The sequence below is a fragment of the Micromesistius poutassou genome (assembly GCF_964030765.1).
Source record: "Micromesistius poutassou genome assembly, chromosome: 6".
Taxonomy (NCBI): domain Eukaryota; kingdom Metazoa; phylum Chordata; class Actinopteri; order Gadiformes; family Gadidae; genus Micromesistius; species Micromesistius poutassou.
The window spans coordinates 16,490,085-16,503,454 of NC_140276.1; the positions used below are offsets into that span (position 1 = coordinate 16,490,085).

Sequence of the window (13,370 nt, forward strand, 5' to 3'; positions counted from 1 at the left end):
GAGGCCAGATGTAAAACTACTCAACTAAGTCTCAGCAAAGAAAAGAAAAACTTACATTTATTTTTAAATATTTTATTTCAGGTACAAAAGGCTTCCTGGTTAGTAAGGGAACAAAGCTGGTGCAAATGGGTAACCCTTTTGTCTGAGACAGCATCTCCTCCTTCAGAGCTTAGACATCAGCGCGACGCCGGCCTCCTCCTCACGCTGGGAGCTCAGGAAGGTGTGGTCGAGGTTCAGGTAGCTGGTGAGGAACTCTGGGAAATCCCTCTTTAGAACCACCTCTAGGAACATCTCTGCGGCAGTCTGCAACCTTTCCTCAGCCCTAAAGGACATGAGGGCCATATCATCAAATCACTAGGCTACAGGAACAGAGAACAGAGGCATATCTACACTCAGCATTGTGTGTGTGAAGGCCTTCCTCCTACCTAACGGTTTGACAGGCGGTGACCTCCCTCAACTCCTTCATGACCTCCTTGGTGAGCTGCACCACCAGGTTCCGGGACACCACCATCTGGCTGTCCTCCAGTCGGGCCTGGTGGAGGATCCACTGCCACACCTGACAAAACTCATACTCAGTGATACGGGGATAATACTCATACATGGGGATAATACTATGATAAAAAGTATGACCGCTAACATGTGGAATAGGACTCAATTTTATACAAATTACATTAAAAAAACTGGTGTGATATTTTAAATTCTAATGTACAATCGTCCCTAAACGTGGGTATAGGGTTGAGCAAATCCTGTCATGCTTATAAATATATGGTTAAAGATAATGAAGCCTGCTACCGGTATATCGGGTAAGAAAAGGGCTTTTTCTCAGACCACCTGTGATCTGGAGATTTCTGCTGTGGCAGAGTCTTCGACCTGGCCCCTGTAGAAGAAATGGCCTTTCCCTGAGGAAGGTGGCATAGATGTAGAGTTAGGAGGAGCAGAGGCCGTTCATCTCTGGACCATATGAGTAATAATAATTGGGAAAGTAGTGTGTGTGCTCACCTGACAGCCAAGCATGAATAAATAGGATGCCAACACCAATGTTATACTTTAAGCCATAAAGGGTTACGCCCCCCTGTTGAGAGATAAATAATTAGAAGCCCACATTTACTGTGACTGTAACAATGTTTCTGAACGCTGCCTTCCTGACCCCAGTCTCCCTAAAGATGTACAGGTCCTCTGTGTGACCTGTAACAGGTTAAATCACATGCACAGCCCAGTGTGTTCCGGAGTCTGCACATACGTCACATCTAAAGTGCATTCAGGCAAAACCGGAACATAAATGCACAAGCCTCAAACATTCTTGACCTAGTAAGTATTTAGCTCCTGGTTAGGGACGCCCCCTAACTCCAGGGGTCTGCCACCCACCGCAGGCATGCACAGCAGGTCCTCCGGTGTCACGGTGACGTCCTCTCGAACCCGGTGCAGCTGGTTTTCTCCACCAGTGTGCTGCTGGAACAGCTGGCAGAGAGGGACATAGGGGTCCGCATTATTATGGCTGCCACTAGCAGCTACCAGACCACGGTCCGATCCAACCCGCCGCTCACCTTCTGCATGGGCTCTATCAGCTTCAGGTCGTACACCATGAAGCCGTCCACGCCAGCCTTGATCTCCAGCAGCTTCAATCTGAGGATATGAGTGAACATTATGGGACCTCGAGGATTATTAACTTGTTGACGTCTTTCTTTTTCGATTGCTGGATATTCACTATTCAGCTCTGCTTGAGTTGTTTGAACCATTTGTGTCTAATTAAGCAATTACTATGATGAAGTTAATATGTCCATATCGAATGCATGAGCATAATTCAAATTCAAATGTGATGTATCATACCGCTGTCTAGTTCTGCAGTGCAAAGACGCCCAAAACTGACTAGCAGGTTGAGAATGGCATGAGGCCACACTGACTAGCAGGTTCATAACATGAGGCCACACTGACTAGCAGGTTCATAACATGAGGCCACACTGACTAGCAGGTTTATGAACGCTGGCTGTAGTGATGGCACCTTGTGACGTTAGCCAGCACGCTATGGTAGGCCGGGACGTCCCGGGCCAGGGGCAGCATGGGGGCGGCCATGCCCCCGGTGGCCAGGGCCCCGCGGCGGTGGCAGGTCTGCACCAGGAGGTCCATGTAGCTGCGGAGGAAGCGCTTCTCCATGTTGACGTACTTACTGCGGTCAGGGAGGAGGAAGGCCTCCCTGTGTCCTGTAGGGGACAGAACCACAACCCACTGACTCACCAGCATAGAACCACAGCCCACTGACTCACCAGCATAGAACCACAACCCACTGACTCACCAGCATAGAACCACAACTCACTGACGCACCAGCATAGAACCACAATCCACTCACTCAGCATAGAACCACAATCCACTGACTTACCAGCTGCACATTGGCAGTTAACAAAGATTGGTATTTTTTTCCTTTACAACCAAACAAAAAAAAGAAGCATTTATAAATGCAAATAGCTCATTTAAAAAAAATATTAACAATCTTGATGATGGAGGGAACTTGTCAGATATGGTTATACTAGCATTATTCATCAGGCCCGCTGCGATTACAGACAGAAACATGCACACAGAACACTGACCAAACTTATTGACGAAGGAGGCAGAATAGTCCCAGATGCCGCAATTGAGACCCGCCGAGTGTTCCCGGAGCTCGTAGAGGATCTCCTCCATCTCGAACGTGGCCAGGATGTTCTCGATGAGCACAGTGGCCTTGATGCTTCCACGGGGAATCTGTAGCTGTAAACACGTCCCTCAGTACAACCATAATACGACTCATACTAGAGAATCTAATAATGACTACAATGGTGCATATATTTATAAAGTATATATACAAAAATACAATCTGTACCATCTTGTATCAACAGTAAAAAATAAAAGATAATTTAAACTGAAGATGTATATATCTAAAGAAATGCAAGTGTGTTCAATATTGGGGTTAGTTCAAATAATTGATGAAATGGATATAAACCTGATGTTGTGTCCAAAGGAATATGTTATTCCATAATCTTGCTTCCATGAAACTCTCTACCTGAAAACAAATGTTGAAAGGAAGAGGATGATGGAAGATGGATGGAAAAGCATTTCAATAGAGAAGGATGCATTTGAATGGACCTTATGTAAAGCTTCAGAGTGTAGTGGTAGTAGTGTGTGTGTGTGTGTTTTACTTTGGACAGGTAAAAGAAGGGTCCACTCTCGTTGTCGTAAAGAGCCTTTCCACAGTGAAACATCAGGAGTCCGAAGTCAAACAGAGGACCAGGAACCTCTCTACCGTTCACCTGGAGACAAAGAGCTAAACTAAGCTAAACTAGCTTAACTATTTATATTCATTTCGTTCTATTTAAAGGGCTGTGAAATAAAACAAACAATTGTCCGAAAGTTTATTACAACACTATTGTTTCTAATTGGTTCAGTGGAACATGTCACATGTCTGATGACATTACGTCTTGATCAGGACTAACTGAAATAAAAGTTGATTTCAGAAACCCTTCATATCATCCTTTTCTTATTGAACCGTCTATAAATATATGACCCAAGATGTGTGCAGTTAAATCGACATGTTGCAATGGTGACCAGGACATTGCTGCCAGAGGAAGGGTCTGAGGCTAAGAAATCATATATAATATATAATCATATTCAAGAGAACAGGACTGAAGCCTAACTACCAGCATGTTGTGCTCCACCATATTCCACGCTCGGGGTCGGAGCATGAGCACCGGAGCCTGGGGGAGGGCTGGGACGTCTGCACACAGACATGAGGAGGCTTAGACCCTTAGAGCTCTTATCGTGTTAATCAATGCTGTTTGAACAGGATGTTCTCATACTAGCAGGGAATCAGACTGCAATGGCATAACATTCACTCACTGAAACATCAACTTACTGGGGATTTGGTTGTGTACCACTTTGCGTACGTTACTAATGCCTTTAATTTGGTTGTAAAATGTTGGGCAGTTTCCATCATCAAAGTCAATCTGCCAAAAAGCAAAGAAAATAGAATGTTCAGAAGAGGGATTCATTTTAAAATGTTTGTTTTTGTAAAACAAACTAAACCTTTTGCTTCGCTGATACATTAGAGCTTCTGCTGAATAAACAGAGAACGGTGACAACGTCTGCCTGGAGTTCTGAGTCTAGAGAACCCTCCTGCTGCTACCAGCCCCAACCTCCACTGGTCTCACCTGCAGGCCCTGCGCCGGAGACCGCAGGGCCCGGAGGAGACGCTGCGTATCGCACGGGGCCATGTCCCCGACGTCCACATGTCTCCTCTGCAGCCGCCGCGGCACCGGGAGCACCGTCCAGGACGGGTCGTCCCGGACGTGGCTCGTGGCCCGAGAGAAGCCGGGCAGGTCACCAGACGAGTCCAGGTGGGCCTTCCTGGAGACCCTGAGCCGCAGCACCTGAACACCACGCGCACGGGGGCAGGGCGGAGTTCAGCAGAACAGAGAGAAGCAGCAAGGGAATGGATATCAGAAGTAGTAATTACTTTTTAATGTTAAAAGTCTTTTTTTTTTAATTACCTCAAGTTGGTGACCATTACCCTCCTGATGACAGGCCATTACCCTCCTGATGACCATTACCCTCCTGATGACAGGCCATTACCCTCCTGAGGACCATTACTTTCCTGATGACAGGCCATTACCCTCCTGATGACCATTACCCTCCTGATGACAGGCCATTACCCTCCTGAGGACCATTACTTTCCTGATGACAGATCATTACCCTCCTGATGACCATTACTATTCTGATGACAGATCATTACCCTCCTGGTGACCATTACCCTCATAATGACCATTACCCTCATGATGACCATTACCCTCCTGATGACCATTACTTTCCTGAAGACCCTTACCCTCCTGACGACATGCCATTACCCACCACCATTACCCGCCTGAAGGCCATTACCCTCCTGAAGGCCATTACCCTCGTGATCGCCATTACCCTCCTGATGCCCATTACCCTCCTGATGACCATTACTTTCCTGAAGACCCTTACCCTGCTGACGACATGCCATTACCCACCAGCATCTGTTCTGAAGAAGGGCTGGAGCAGCATGAACATTAAACTGAGATTGATTTTGCCACCAACCCAGTTGCCCTTGGCATCAGCAACTAAATGGATGCAATTAAAGTATGCAGCATAACACTAAAGCAGTTCCCTACGTTTCAATTCATCTTCTTTGCGTTTGCCTTTTACCTTAAGTAGGACTGTAAAACAACGTACCAAAGGATACTGCTTACCAAACCACCATCTGTCACAATATTAGTAGCAGTCTGTCCACCAGGTCAAGGAGATACCTTCACCCAACAAGCCTCAGCTAGGCCTCATGAGCCTACAGCACCCGTACCAAACCTTGGACTTTATCTATCAATTATTAAGCACTGGTGCTGATACAAGAGAGGAATGGCCATGGGGGTCTGTCCCAAAAGCCACTAGAACAAAATCTGAAGTCTGACTCAGAAATGAGATAGAAACCCTTAAAGAAACTGAGACTATAGCCTTCATTGTTTTCGTCTCGCGTCCTCCTTTAAACTAAGTTAACTCAATTTACTAACAGTATATTTTATTATTTGTGAAGGGTTGTCAGTTAGTCAGACTGATTGGACTCTGGGGCTGGGTGAGGCTGCACAACCTTTGTGGTTAAACCAGCCATCACCACACACACTGAGGGAGATCTCCTGCACGGCAACATGGAGCACCAGCTTATGGATTATTGTCTTTCAAACCTTACAATAAACTGGTTTCAAACCTCTCCACCCTGCGTCCTTGGTCTCAAGGAGTCCAGTAAAAGCCACCATGTAGCATCATCATGGTTATATTATTGTTGTATGTCATTGCTATCTATTGATTGGTCCTAACCTGATCCACCTCATTGTCAAACTCGGACACCAGCTGATAGAGGAAGAGCAAGGAGGCTGGTGTGAAGAGGGTTCCATACTCTTCCTCAAGGCCTTGGGGAGACGGAGACAGCTCCATTCCTACAGGGACCTGTATGAATTTGTATTTAAGAAGCAGATACTGGGATAAAAGTCAATGTGTAAAATGATCTGCCATTACAGTTTGGGTCATACATCTGGAGCTAACAAACCAGCTAACAGCTTGTGGTTAACATTACTATGCACTCTGATATAATAACGTGTTAATATGCTCCATACATTATAATAACTGGCCTAGGCTAGAACTATAATAGGGTGAAAAAATATCTAACTAGCAATTCCTATTTACCTATGCTTAACTTTATGTTATTTAATTTTCTAAAATTCTTTATAATAATGTAGATCCAGAATCAAATGTGGTGCATGAGAGAGAAGCTACTTACGGACATGTCAACCTGTGTCCTGTGCGCATGAAGAAACTCAATGGACTTTGGTTATGGGACGTCCTTCACTGTTTGAACAGGAAAGGTCTGCATAGTGTTTGAGTTTAAAGTACATCTTACAATATCAATTGTTTGGACTCCAGTAGGCCTATGCTACAAATTGTAGTCCTTTATATTACATATTATTATATTACAAGTATAGTCCTACATACAATTATTATTTATTTAAGTTGTGACATTTAGTATTTAAACGAATGACCCTAGAACTAATGTTAGTTTTCTATTCACATATTCTAAAATTATGAATTTTGTGTCGCATACTTGTATAGTATTGGACTAGGCGTAATGTACCTTTTCTCGGTTCTTGAACGCGTCCTTTACGCACAGATGACGCGGAGGATGCGCTCCGTGGTTGGGCTTTGGTCTCGCGATATCTCCACGGCTCTGTAACGCATTACGTGGCTTCAAATCTGAGTACAAGGTGTGTTTGTTGATCGCTGCTGAAGCTGCGAAGAAATAAGAGGTACTTTGGGTTTGACGATCGTCATGTAATTTCAATTGGCAATAAGCGTGAGCTGGGACATCCATGTTACACGGGAGGGACAGTGTTGGATCACTCATCCCCACCGGCAGCTCTATTTGTCTACGCCTTCGTCTTGGACGTATTCCGGGTTAGATAGTAGGTGATATTTAGTCAATTTAGTCGATAACGGCATTTATCATTGCCAACCGGTTTATCCCGAGTAGATAGATCTAACTGTAACTCTCTATATATATACATACCATGGCCGGGGTGGAGCCAGCTGGATTCCCAAGCTCTCTGTCCAGCACGACTCTTCCTCCTCCTCGCACGCGGATCTTCAAAATCATAGTGATCGGGGACTCTGGAGTTGGAAAGACATGTCTCACCTATCGGTTTTGTGCCGGTAAGTTTCCAGAGAAGACCGAGGCAACGATTGGCGTGGATTTCAGGGAGCGTCTCATCGACATTGATGGCGAGAAAATCAAGGTGCGGGGTGACCCAACACTCGCCTATATCCCACCAACTTCCGTTTGTACCATTTATGGGGATTACCATAAATTAAACGTATTCATACTCCAGGTCATTTTATGTTGTAGTGTCCCCTGTGACCCATCACCAGCACATGAATGGATCTTTTACATTTCAGCATACTCTCTCCCTGTCTTTATCTCATTCCTCCATCCTCAGATCCAGCTGTGGGACACAGCGGGTCAGGAGCGCTTCAGGAAGTCCATGGTGCAGCACTACTACCGCAACGTGCACGCCGTGGTGTTTGTGTACGACGTCACCAGCGCCAGCAGCTTCCGGGGCCTTCCCTCCTGGATAGAGGAGTGCAAGCAGCACTCCCTGGGCACCGAGGTACCCCGCATCCTGGTGGGCAACAAGTGTGACCTGCAGGAGTCGGTCCAGGTGGGCACAGACGTGGCCCAGCAGTTTGCCGACTCCCACTCCATGCCGCTCTTTGAGACGTCAGCCAAGAGCCCGGGCTCTCAAGGGGGGGGCGGCGGCGGGGGCAGCGACCACGGGAGCAGTGACCACGTGGAAGCCATTTTCATGACAGTGGCGCACAAGTTGAAGTCCCAGAAACCTTTGATGCTGAGCCAGCTGTCTGGCACGGCAGCTGGCGGCGGCGGGACGGTCCACCTGGACAGGGGAAGGGACGAGGGGGGAGACGGGGCCAGAGGCTGGGCCTGCAGCAGCTGCTGAGAGCACCGGGCCTGAAGGGCAGAAGGGACCTCTGCTAAAAGACCATGAGGATTACGGAGAGGAGAAGCCGAGGGAGCGATGAGGGGGATTACACCTACGCTCTCTCTTCCGACTTTCAACCAAAACACATCTAGCCACAAGCGCCAAGTGTATTTGAACAGTACAGTATTCAGTACAGAAGATTAATCTTAAATGAACATGAACCAACGTTTATGAGGTAGTGCTAATTCATTGTCCCAATCATTTCCTTTATATGTTCTTCACAGCATAACTGCTGTGATATTTTGTTATTGACATACAATCTACAAAATGAAATCCTTCAAAGGGCATCTTTAATTATCAATTTATTTGATTCAATGAATTGGCATCCTCACAGACGATGTAGCAGGAGCCATACGGAGTATCAAACCTAGCATCCTGCCAATGTGACTCGCTGCAGCTCACCTTGTTGCCCTTATGCACCACATGCTGCTCTACCCTTCAATCAGAGAAGAAAACATCAATTTCAAAAGCACAAACGCTTCAATTGATGCTTTAAAAACCTTCCTGGAATATTTAAGGAGGCTTAAGTTGCTCAGCAACAAACCTGTGTCTCAAGTTGACTCATTAATGGGGATACACATAACTATTGATCTGACTCTACTGATACACACCGCACATGTCTATCACCTTGCAATCGGGACTTCTTTTGTGAATGACCTGCCTTGGAGAAGGATGAAATCAGGATTGTGACCGTCATTCCTGCCCATGCTACTGTGTGTACATTCTAATGTCTGTAAGATGTTTGGAGGCATGTCAACCACAAACCCAACCTAAAAGCAGCCTAACTTGTGAAGCTAATGCCCTATGTGATGGGTTGATATTGGTGCCTAGTAACGTCACTTGCCATATGTGGTCATTGTAATGAAGTATAGCATATCGATGACGGAGACTATATCATTGAATTAGGTTTTAAAAGTGTTTAGTGTGCGCACATCTCCTGTGAGCTTGCGACGGGCGTGAATTGACAAACTCTGTAGCAAGAGTTGAATAGGAATGATGTATTTCTCACACATCAGAGGATAAGAAAGCATGAACATACCTCTCATAGTCTGAAATATATATACTTATCAATCACTCAGGCAAGATGTGAACGGATGCCAATTTCTTTTGATTCATGTCACTGGTCTTAAAGGATGTTCATGTTAAAGTACAGGGGGCCTCAGGCCTTGTTTTTGCATTTTCCATGCTTACGATTTTGATGTCATGTTATTTTCTGTTGCATTCAGGGGGTTTGCAGCAGCAGCTGGTGCTAGGGCCCAACGTTTCCCTGTTCAGCCTGTTGGGGCCACAGCCGGGACCAGGGCCCCACTTCTCGCTGTTAAGCTTGTTGGGGCCACAGCTGGTACTGGGGCCCCACTTATCCCTGTTCAGCCTGTTGGGGCCACAGCTGGTACTGGGGCCCCACCTATCCCTGTCCAGCCACGGGGAAAAGGCTATTCTCTGGATAGGTTCAGAGGTGACTAGGCCATTGTATTGGTAGAATGTGATATTTTGGAAGTTAGTTAGGGTATCCCCATCCGTTGCTACTTTTAAAGGAAGCAGGGGGAGTGGGGCCTCTTTAGGGCATTAATTTACAACAGAGTACCGGGACAGGACATAGTCTCAGAAGATGGCCTTTATCGTACAGGTGTAGTTGTAGGGAGGAAACGGGTGTAGCTCATTAAGTTCATCAGGGGTCTGTAGGCAGTGCCCTTAAGTATTCTCCCCTACTTTCACACCACTGATAGAGACCAGGGGTTTGTTTCCCAAAAGCATAGTTGCCAACTTCCTTAGCAACCTACCTCTTAGGGACTCAACAGTTAATAGGAAAGTGTTCCCCAAAACCATTTCACCTACATAGGAAGCTCCGAAGTTATTAAACTCCATAGTACTAGGTAAGGTAAGGCTTCCTGACTGTTTCCCAACAACATAGTCTGGCTGAGTCCTTATTACTCACATGGTAAAAAGGCTGCCTCCCTGTCAAAATGAATAGGCTATCATATTGTAGGAGGGAAATATACAGCCGAAGTACTGTTAAAAGATCGACAGACTTCAAACATGAAAAAGCTATCATTAGAACTGAGGAAACGACGCATCTGGCAGGGCTTGAACCGGTGGCAAAATAAAACCCATCAGAACCTGTTACTCTCAGTGCGAGTGCTCCAACTACTCAGCAATTTGACTCTTGCACAGCATTGGGGAGAAAAGTATTTTTTTACTTATCCGTATCCCAGAGAATAGTGTGTAGAAGAAGCAAATTTCTCACCAAATTCATTGTCAAATTCACAGTCTATTCATAATATCATCCGGAGGCGCACACAGCGTTTGGCTGTGATATTATATATTATATTATATAGATATTTATATATTATATTGTATAATATTATATATAGAGCTCCGGGAGTCGCAAACGGCAACAATCCCTTTCTCCTCAATAGACCTCTGAAGAATGAGTCCCGCCTCCGAGTCTCCGGTTCCCGTGGTCAAAGGTGGCGAAGAAGTAAAAGCTGCGTCACGTTTTGAACTACACACATTTTCCATCTAGTTTAAATGGGTGTTTTGGATTGTCGGTTCCGTTAAAGTAGTAAACGATTATAAATGCTATTTTAACGGCACAGACAATCCAAAAAGCCAGTCGAAACTAGATGGAAAATGTGTGTAGTTCAAAACGTGACGCAGCTTTTACTTCTCCGCCACCTACAGAGTTTGTTATGTACGATCATTCAAAAACGCCATGTTATTTCCCATAGACATTTGACCAAGGGAACCGGGAGCCTCGGAGGCGGGACTTATTCTTCAGAGGTCTATGCTGCGGTTCACTCCGGACTGCAGAGAACGGTTGGCTGGTTGAACGCTGATTGGCTGTTACGTTACGTCACTCAGGGGCTGTCATCGCGCGACTGTCGTGGCAAAGTTAAAAAATTTCAACTTGAGCGAGGCTGCCTCCCTGTCAAAATGAATAGGCTATCAAAATATTGTAGGAGGGAAATATACAGCCGAGGTACTGTTAAGAGATCGACAGACTTCAAACATCAAAAATCTATCATTAGAACTGAGGAAACAAGACGCATCTGGCAGGGCTTGAACCGGTGGCAAAAAAAACATCAAAACCTGATACTCAAGGGCGCGTGCTCCAACCACTCAGCCATTTGACTCTTGCACAGCATAGACCTCTGAAGAATAAGTCCTGCCTCCGAGGCTCCTGGTTCCCTCGGTCAAATGTCTATGGGAAATAACATGGGGTTTTTAAATGATCGTACATAACAAACTCTGTAGGTGGCGAAGAAGTAAAAGCTCTGTCACGTTTTGAACTACACACATTTTCCATCTAGTTTCGACTGGCTTTTTGGATTGTCTGTGCCGTTAAAATAGCATTTATAATCGTACTACTTTAACGGCACCGACAATCCAAAAAGCTAGTCGAAACTAGATGGAAAATGTGTGTAGTTCAAAACATGACGCAGCTTTTACTTCTTCGCTACCTACAGAGTTTGCTATGTACGATCATTTGGTCTATTGCTATGTTTGCTGGAGATTTTTGGGAATCACTCGTACTTCGGCTGCTGCATAGTACAACTGGGCTTAGTAGGCTAATAAGTCAGCAAAATGCAAACTTCCTGACTGTTTTGTGCAGTCCAGTCTTGTCTTGTGTTGTTATGCAATAAAATTCCTTTTAACATTCCAAGGTGTGAATCTCATCACTTCCGATTGTGGACATCACTAGTAAATATGCTTGTTTTTCTTGACTTTATTCATTAAATACAGCATACAAAATGCATTCCTTGATTTCACATTCAGATTGCAAGCCAACTCAATATGTCTGTTCAACTTGTGGCTTCCCCATTTTAAATGGTTTGAAATGTGTTTAGAAATTGGATAACAATAAATCACTGTTAAAAACAATGTCTTCACTTTTATTTATTTGGCCTGTATGTATGAAAGATGTAGTTTATGGGGAAAATATCTGACCTTTGACCCATTCACTCAACATTTTAGCAGAGTCAGTGGGCCTCTACAAATAGTCAAATCTCCTAACCTTTATGCTTCCTTTCCTTAACCTTTGTGGAAAACGTCATCGGGTCAAGGAAAGATGGAAAGGTGCTTCCTTCGAACATAGGAAAAGACCGCACTGTTTAAAATGAATTAGACTCCACTTTTCCTAAACAACGTCATTGCGCGACGGCGGGTATTGCTGACCTCTAGCGTCTCTAGCGTGGAATTACAATTTTTCCGAAGATGGGACTACAACAAGCGCTCTTTTGATCCATGCGTTCTTCTCGTATTGATTTCAATCAGGTCATCGCCAACAGTGAGAACCACTTTGGTCGGATTTGGCCAACGGGAATATTTGAGGCCACTTGAATCCCAATTCATATGTGGAGAAAAAAAGGCTCAACTTATGTTTATGTTGAAATTAACAAACAAATACTTTTGCTCTCAAATCCAAATGAAACTGGTGTCCTCTTGCCATGCTGTTGCTAAAAACATATTTAATCATGTTTAATTGAGAATTCATGGTCACCTGGGGACCGGTTGTAGTTTAGTAAACATTTGACTAGCTTAGCTCTGTCAGAAGATTCACCAGTAACTAGTTATCACCACTAGGAGTCAACGTAACCTTAGTTCTGTAACTGCATTCTTAAACACATGTTGGTGTTTACGATCAGGTTGATTTCCCCTTCAGATCCAGTCCTCAGCAGACTGGTCCAGGTGGCGGTGGTGCAGTCAAACCAAATCATGACACATGTGGCTACTATTTGGAACAATGGGAACCCGCAGGCTGACTTGACTCGCGCTTTGACTAGAAAACCTTCAAACCTTTGACGGTTTCCTCAATGCTTTCATTTCAAGACAAGGACGAAGCGAGCACACATGCATTCCCTCCCCTATGGGAATAGGGGAGCCAGTCTACCACTTCTCTCTCTACCCTCACTGTTCTCTCTACCCTCACTGTTCTCTCTACCCTCACTGTTCCCTCACTATTCTCTCTACCCTCACTGTTCTCTCTACCCTCACTATTCTACACCAGGACCACGTTGTTGGCAGACGGACAAATACTCATTGAGTCGTTATGAATGACTTGCTGTGGATTATATCCTGCATGGAGCCAGGCTATGTTGTTAACTCAAATGATGATTCCACACGTTTGCATGGTCTCAGTTTGATAAAGGAGCATTTCCTGGTCTAAATAAAACGTGAAAAATTTATACATGCTTCTTTGAACAATTGGAAAGCACATAAGAGTTTCTCAAACAAATACAAGCTGATTACAAAGTCAGTGACACATCAATTAACTGCCCAAGCCAA

General features: G+C 44.9%; 2 protein-coding genes across 4 annotated transcripts; one reads left to right on the plus strand and one right to left on the minus strand.

Annotated features, from left to right (window-relative positions):
- Positions 1 to 56: 56 nt before the first annotated feature.
- On the minus strand, positions 57 to 6,388 carry ugl (ureidoglycolate lyase). 2 transcript variants are annotated; one of them, XM_084469871.1, is made up of 15 exons: positions 6,314 to 6,386; positions 5,854 to 5,982; positions 4,176 to 4,394; positions 3,881 to 3,971; positions 3,666 to 3,742; positions 3,168 to 3,278; positions 2,972 to 3,031; positions 2,583 to 2,739; positions 2,000 to 2,198; positions 1,545 to 1,623; positions 1,366 to 1,458; positions 1,000 to 1,072; positions 832 to 899; positions 426 to 556; positions 57 to 322 (listed from the first exon to the last, which is right to left on the minus strand). In XM_084469871.1, the coding sequence occupies exons 1-15, from the start codon at positions 6,317 to 6,319 to the stop codon at positions 163 to 165; spliced, it is 1,653 nt and encodes a 550-aa protein (XP_084325997.1). In that variant the 5' UTR covers positions 6,320 to 6,386; the 3' UTR covers positions 57 to 162. The 2 variants fall into 2 exon arrangements, with proteins under 2 accessions (XP_084325997.1, XP_084325998.1); XM_084469872.1 differs by lacking the exon at positions 57 to 322 and having other exon boundaries at positions 427 to 556; positions 793 to 899; positions 6,314 to 6,388.
- A 282-nt stretch (positions 6,389 to 6,670) lies between these two features.
- rab33ba (RAB33B, member RAS oncogene family a) lies at positions 6,671 to 10,664 on the plus strand. 2 transcript variants are annotated; one of them, XR_014633679.1, is made up of 3 exons: positions 6,671 to 7,322; positions 7,524 to 8,259; positions 9,311 to 10,664. XR_014633679.1 is itself a non-coding variant. In XM_084469873.1 (2 exons), the coding sequence occupies exons 1-2, from the start codon at positions 7,098 to 7,100 to the stop codon at positions 8,040 to 8,042; spliced, it is 744 nt and encodes a 247-aa protein (XP_084325999.1). In that variant the 5' UTR covers positions 6,671 to 7,097; the 3' UTR covers positions 8,043 to 10,664. The 2 variants fall into 2 exon arrangements, 1 of the variants encoding a protein (XP_084325999.1); XM_084469873.1 differs by having other exon boundaries at positions 7,524 to 10,664.
- The last annotated feature ends 2,706 nt before the right edge of the window (positions 10,665 to 13,370 follow it).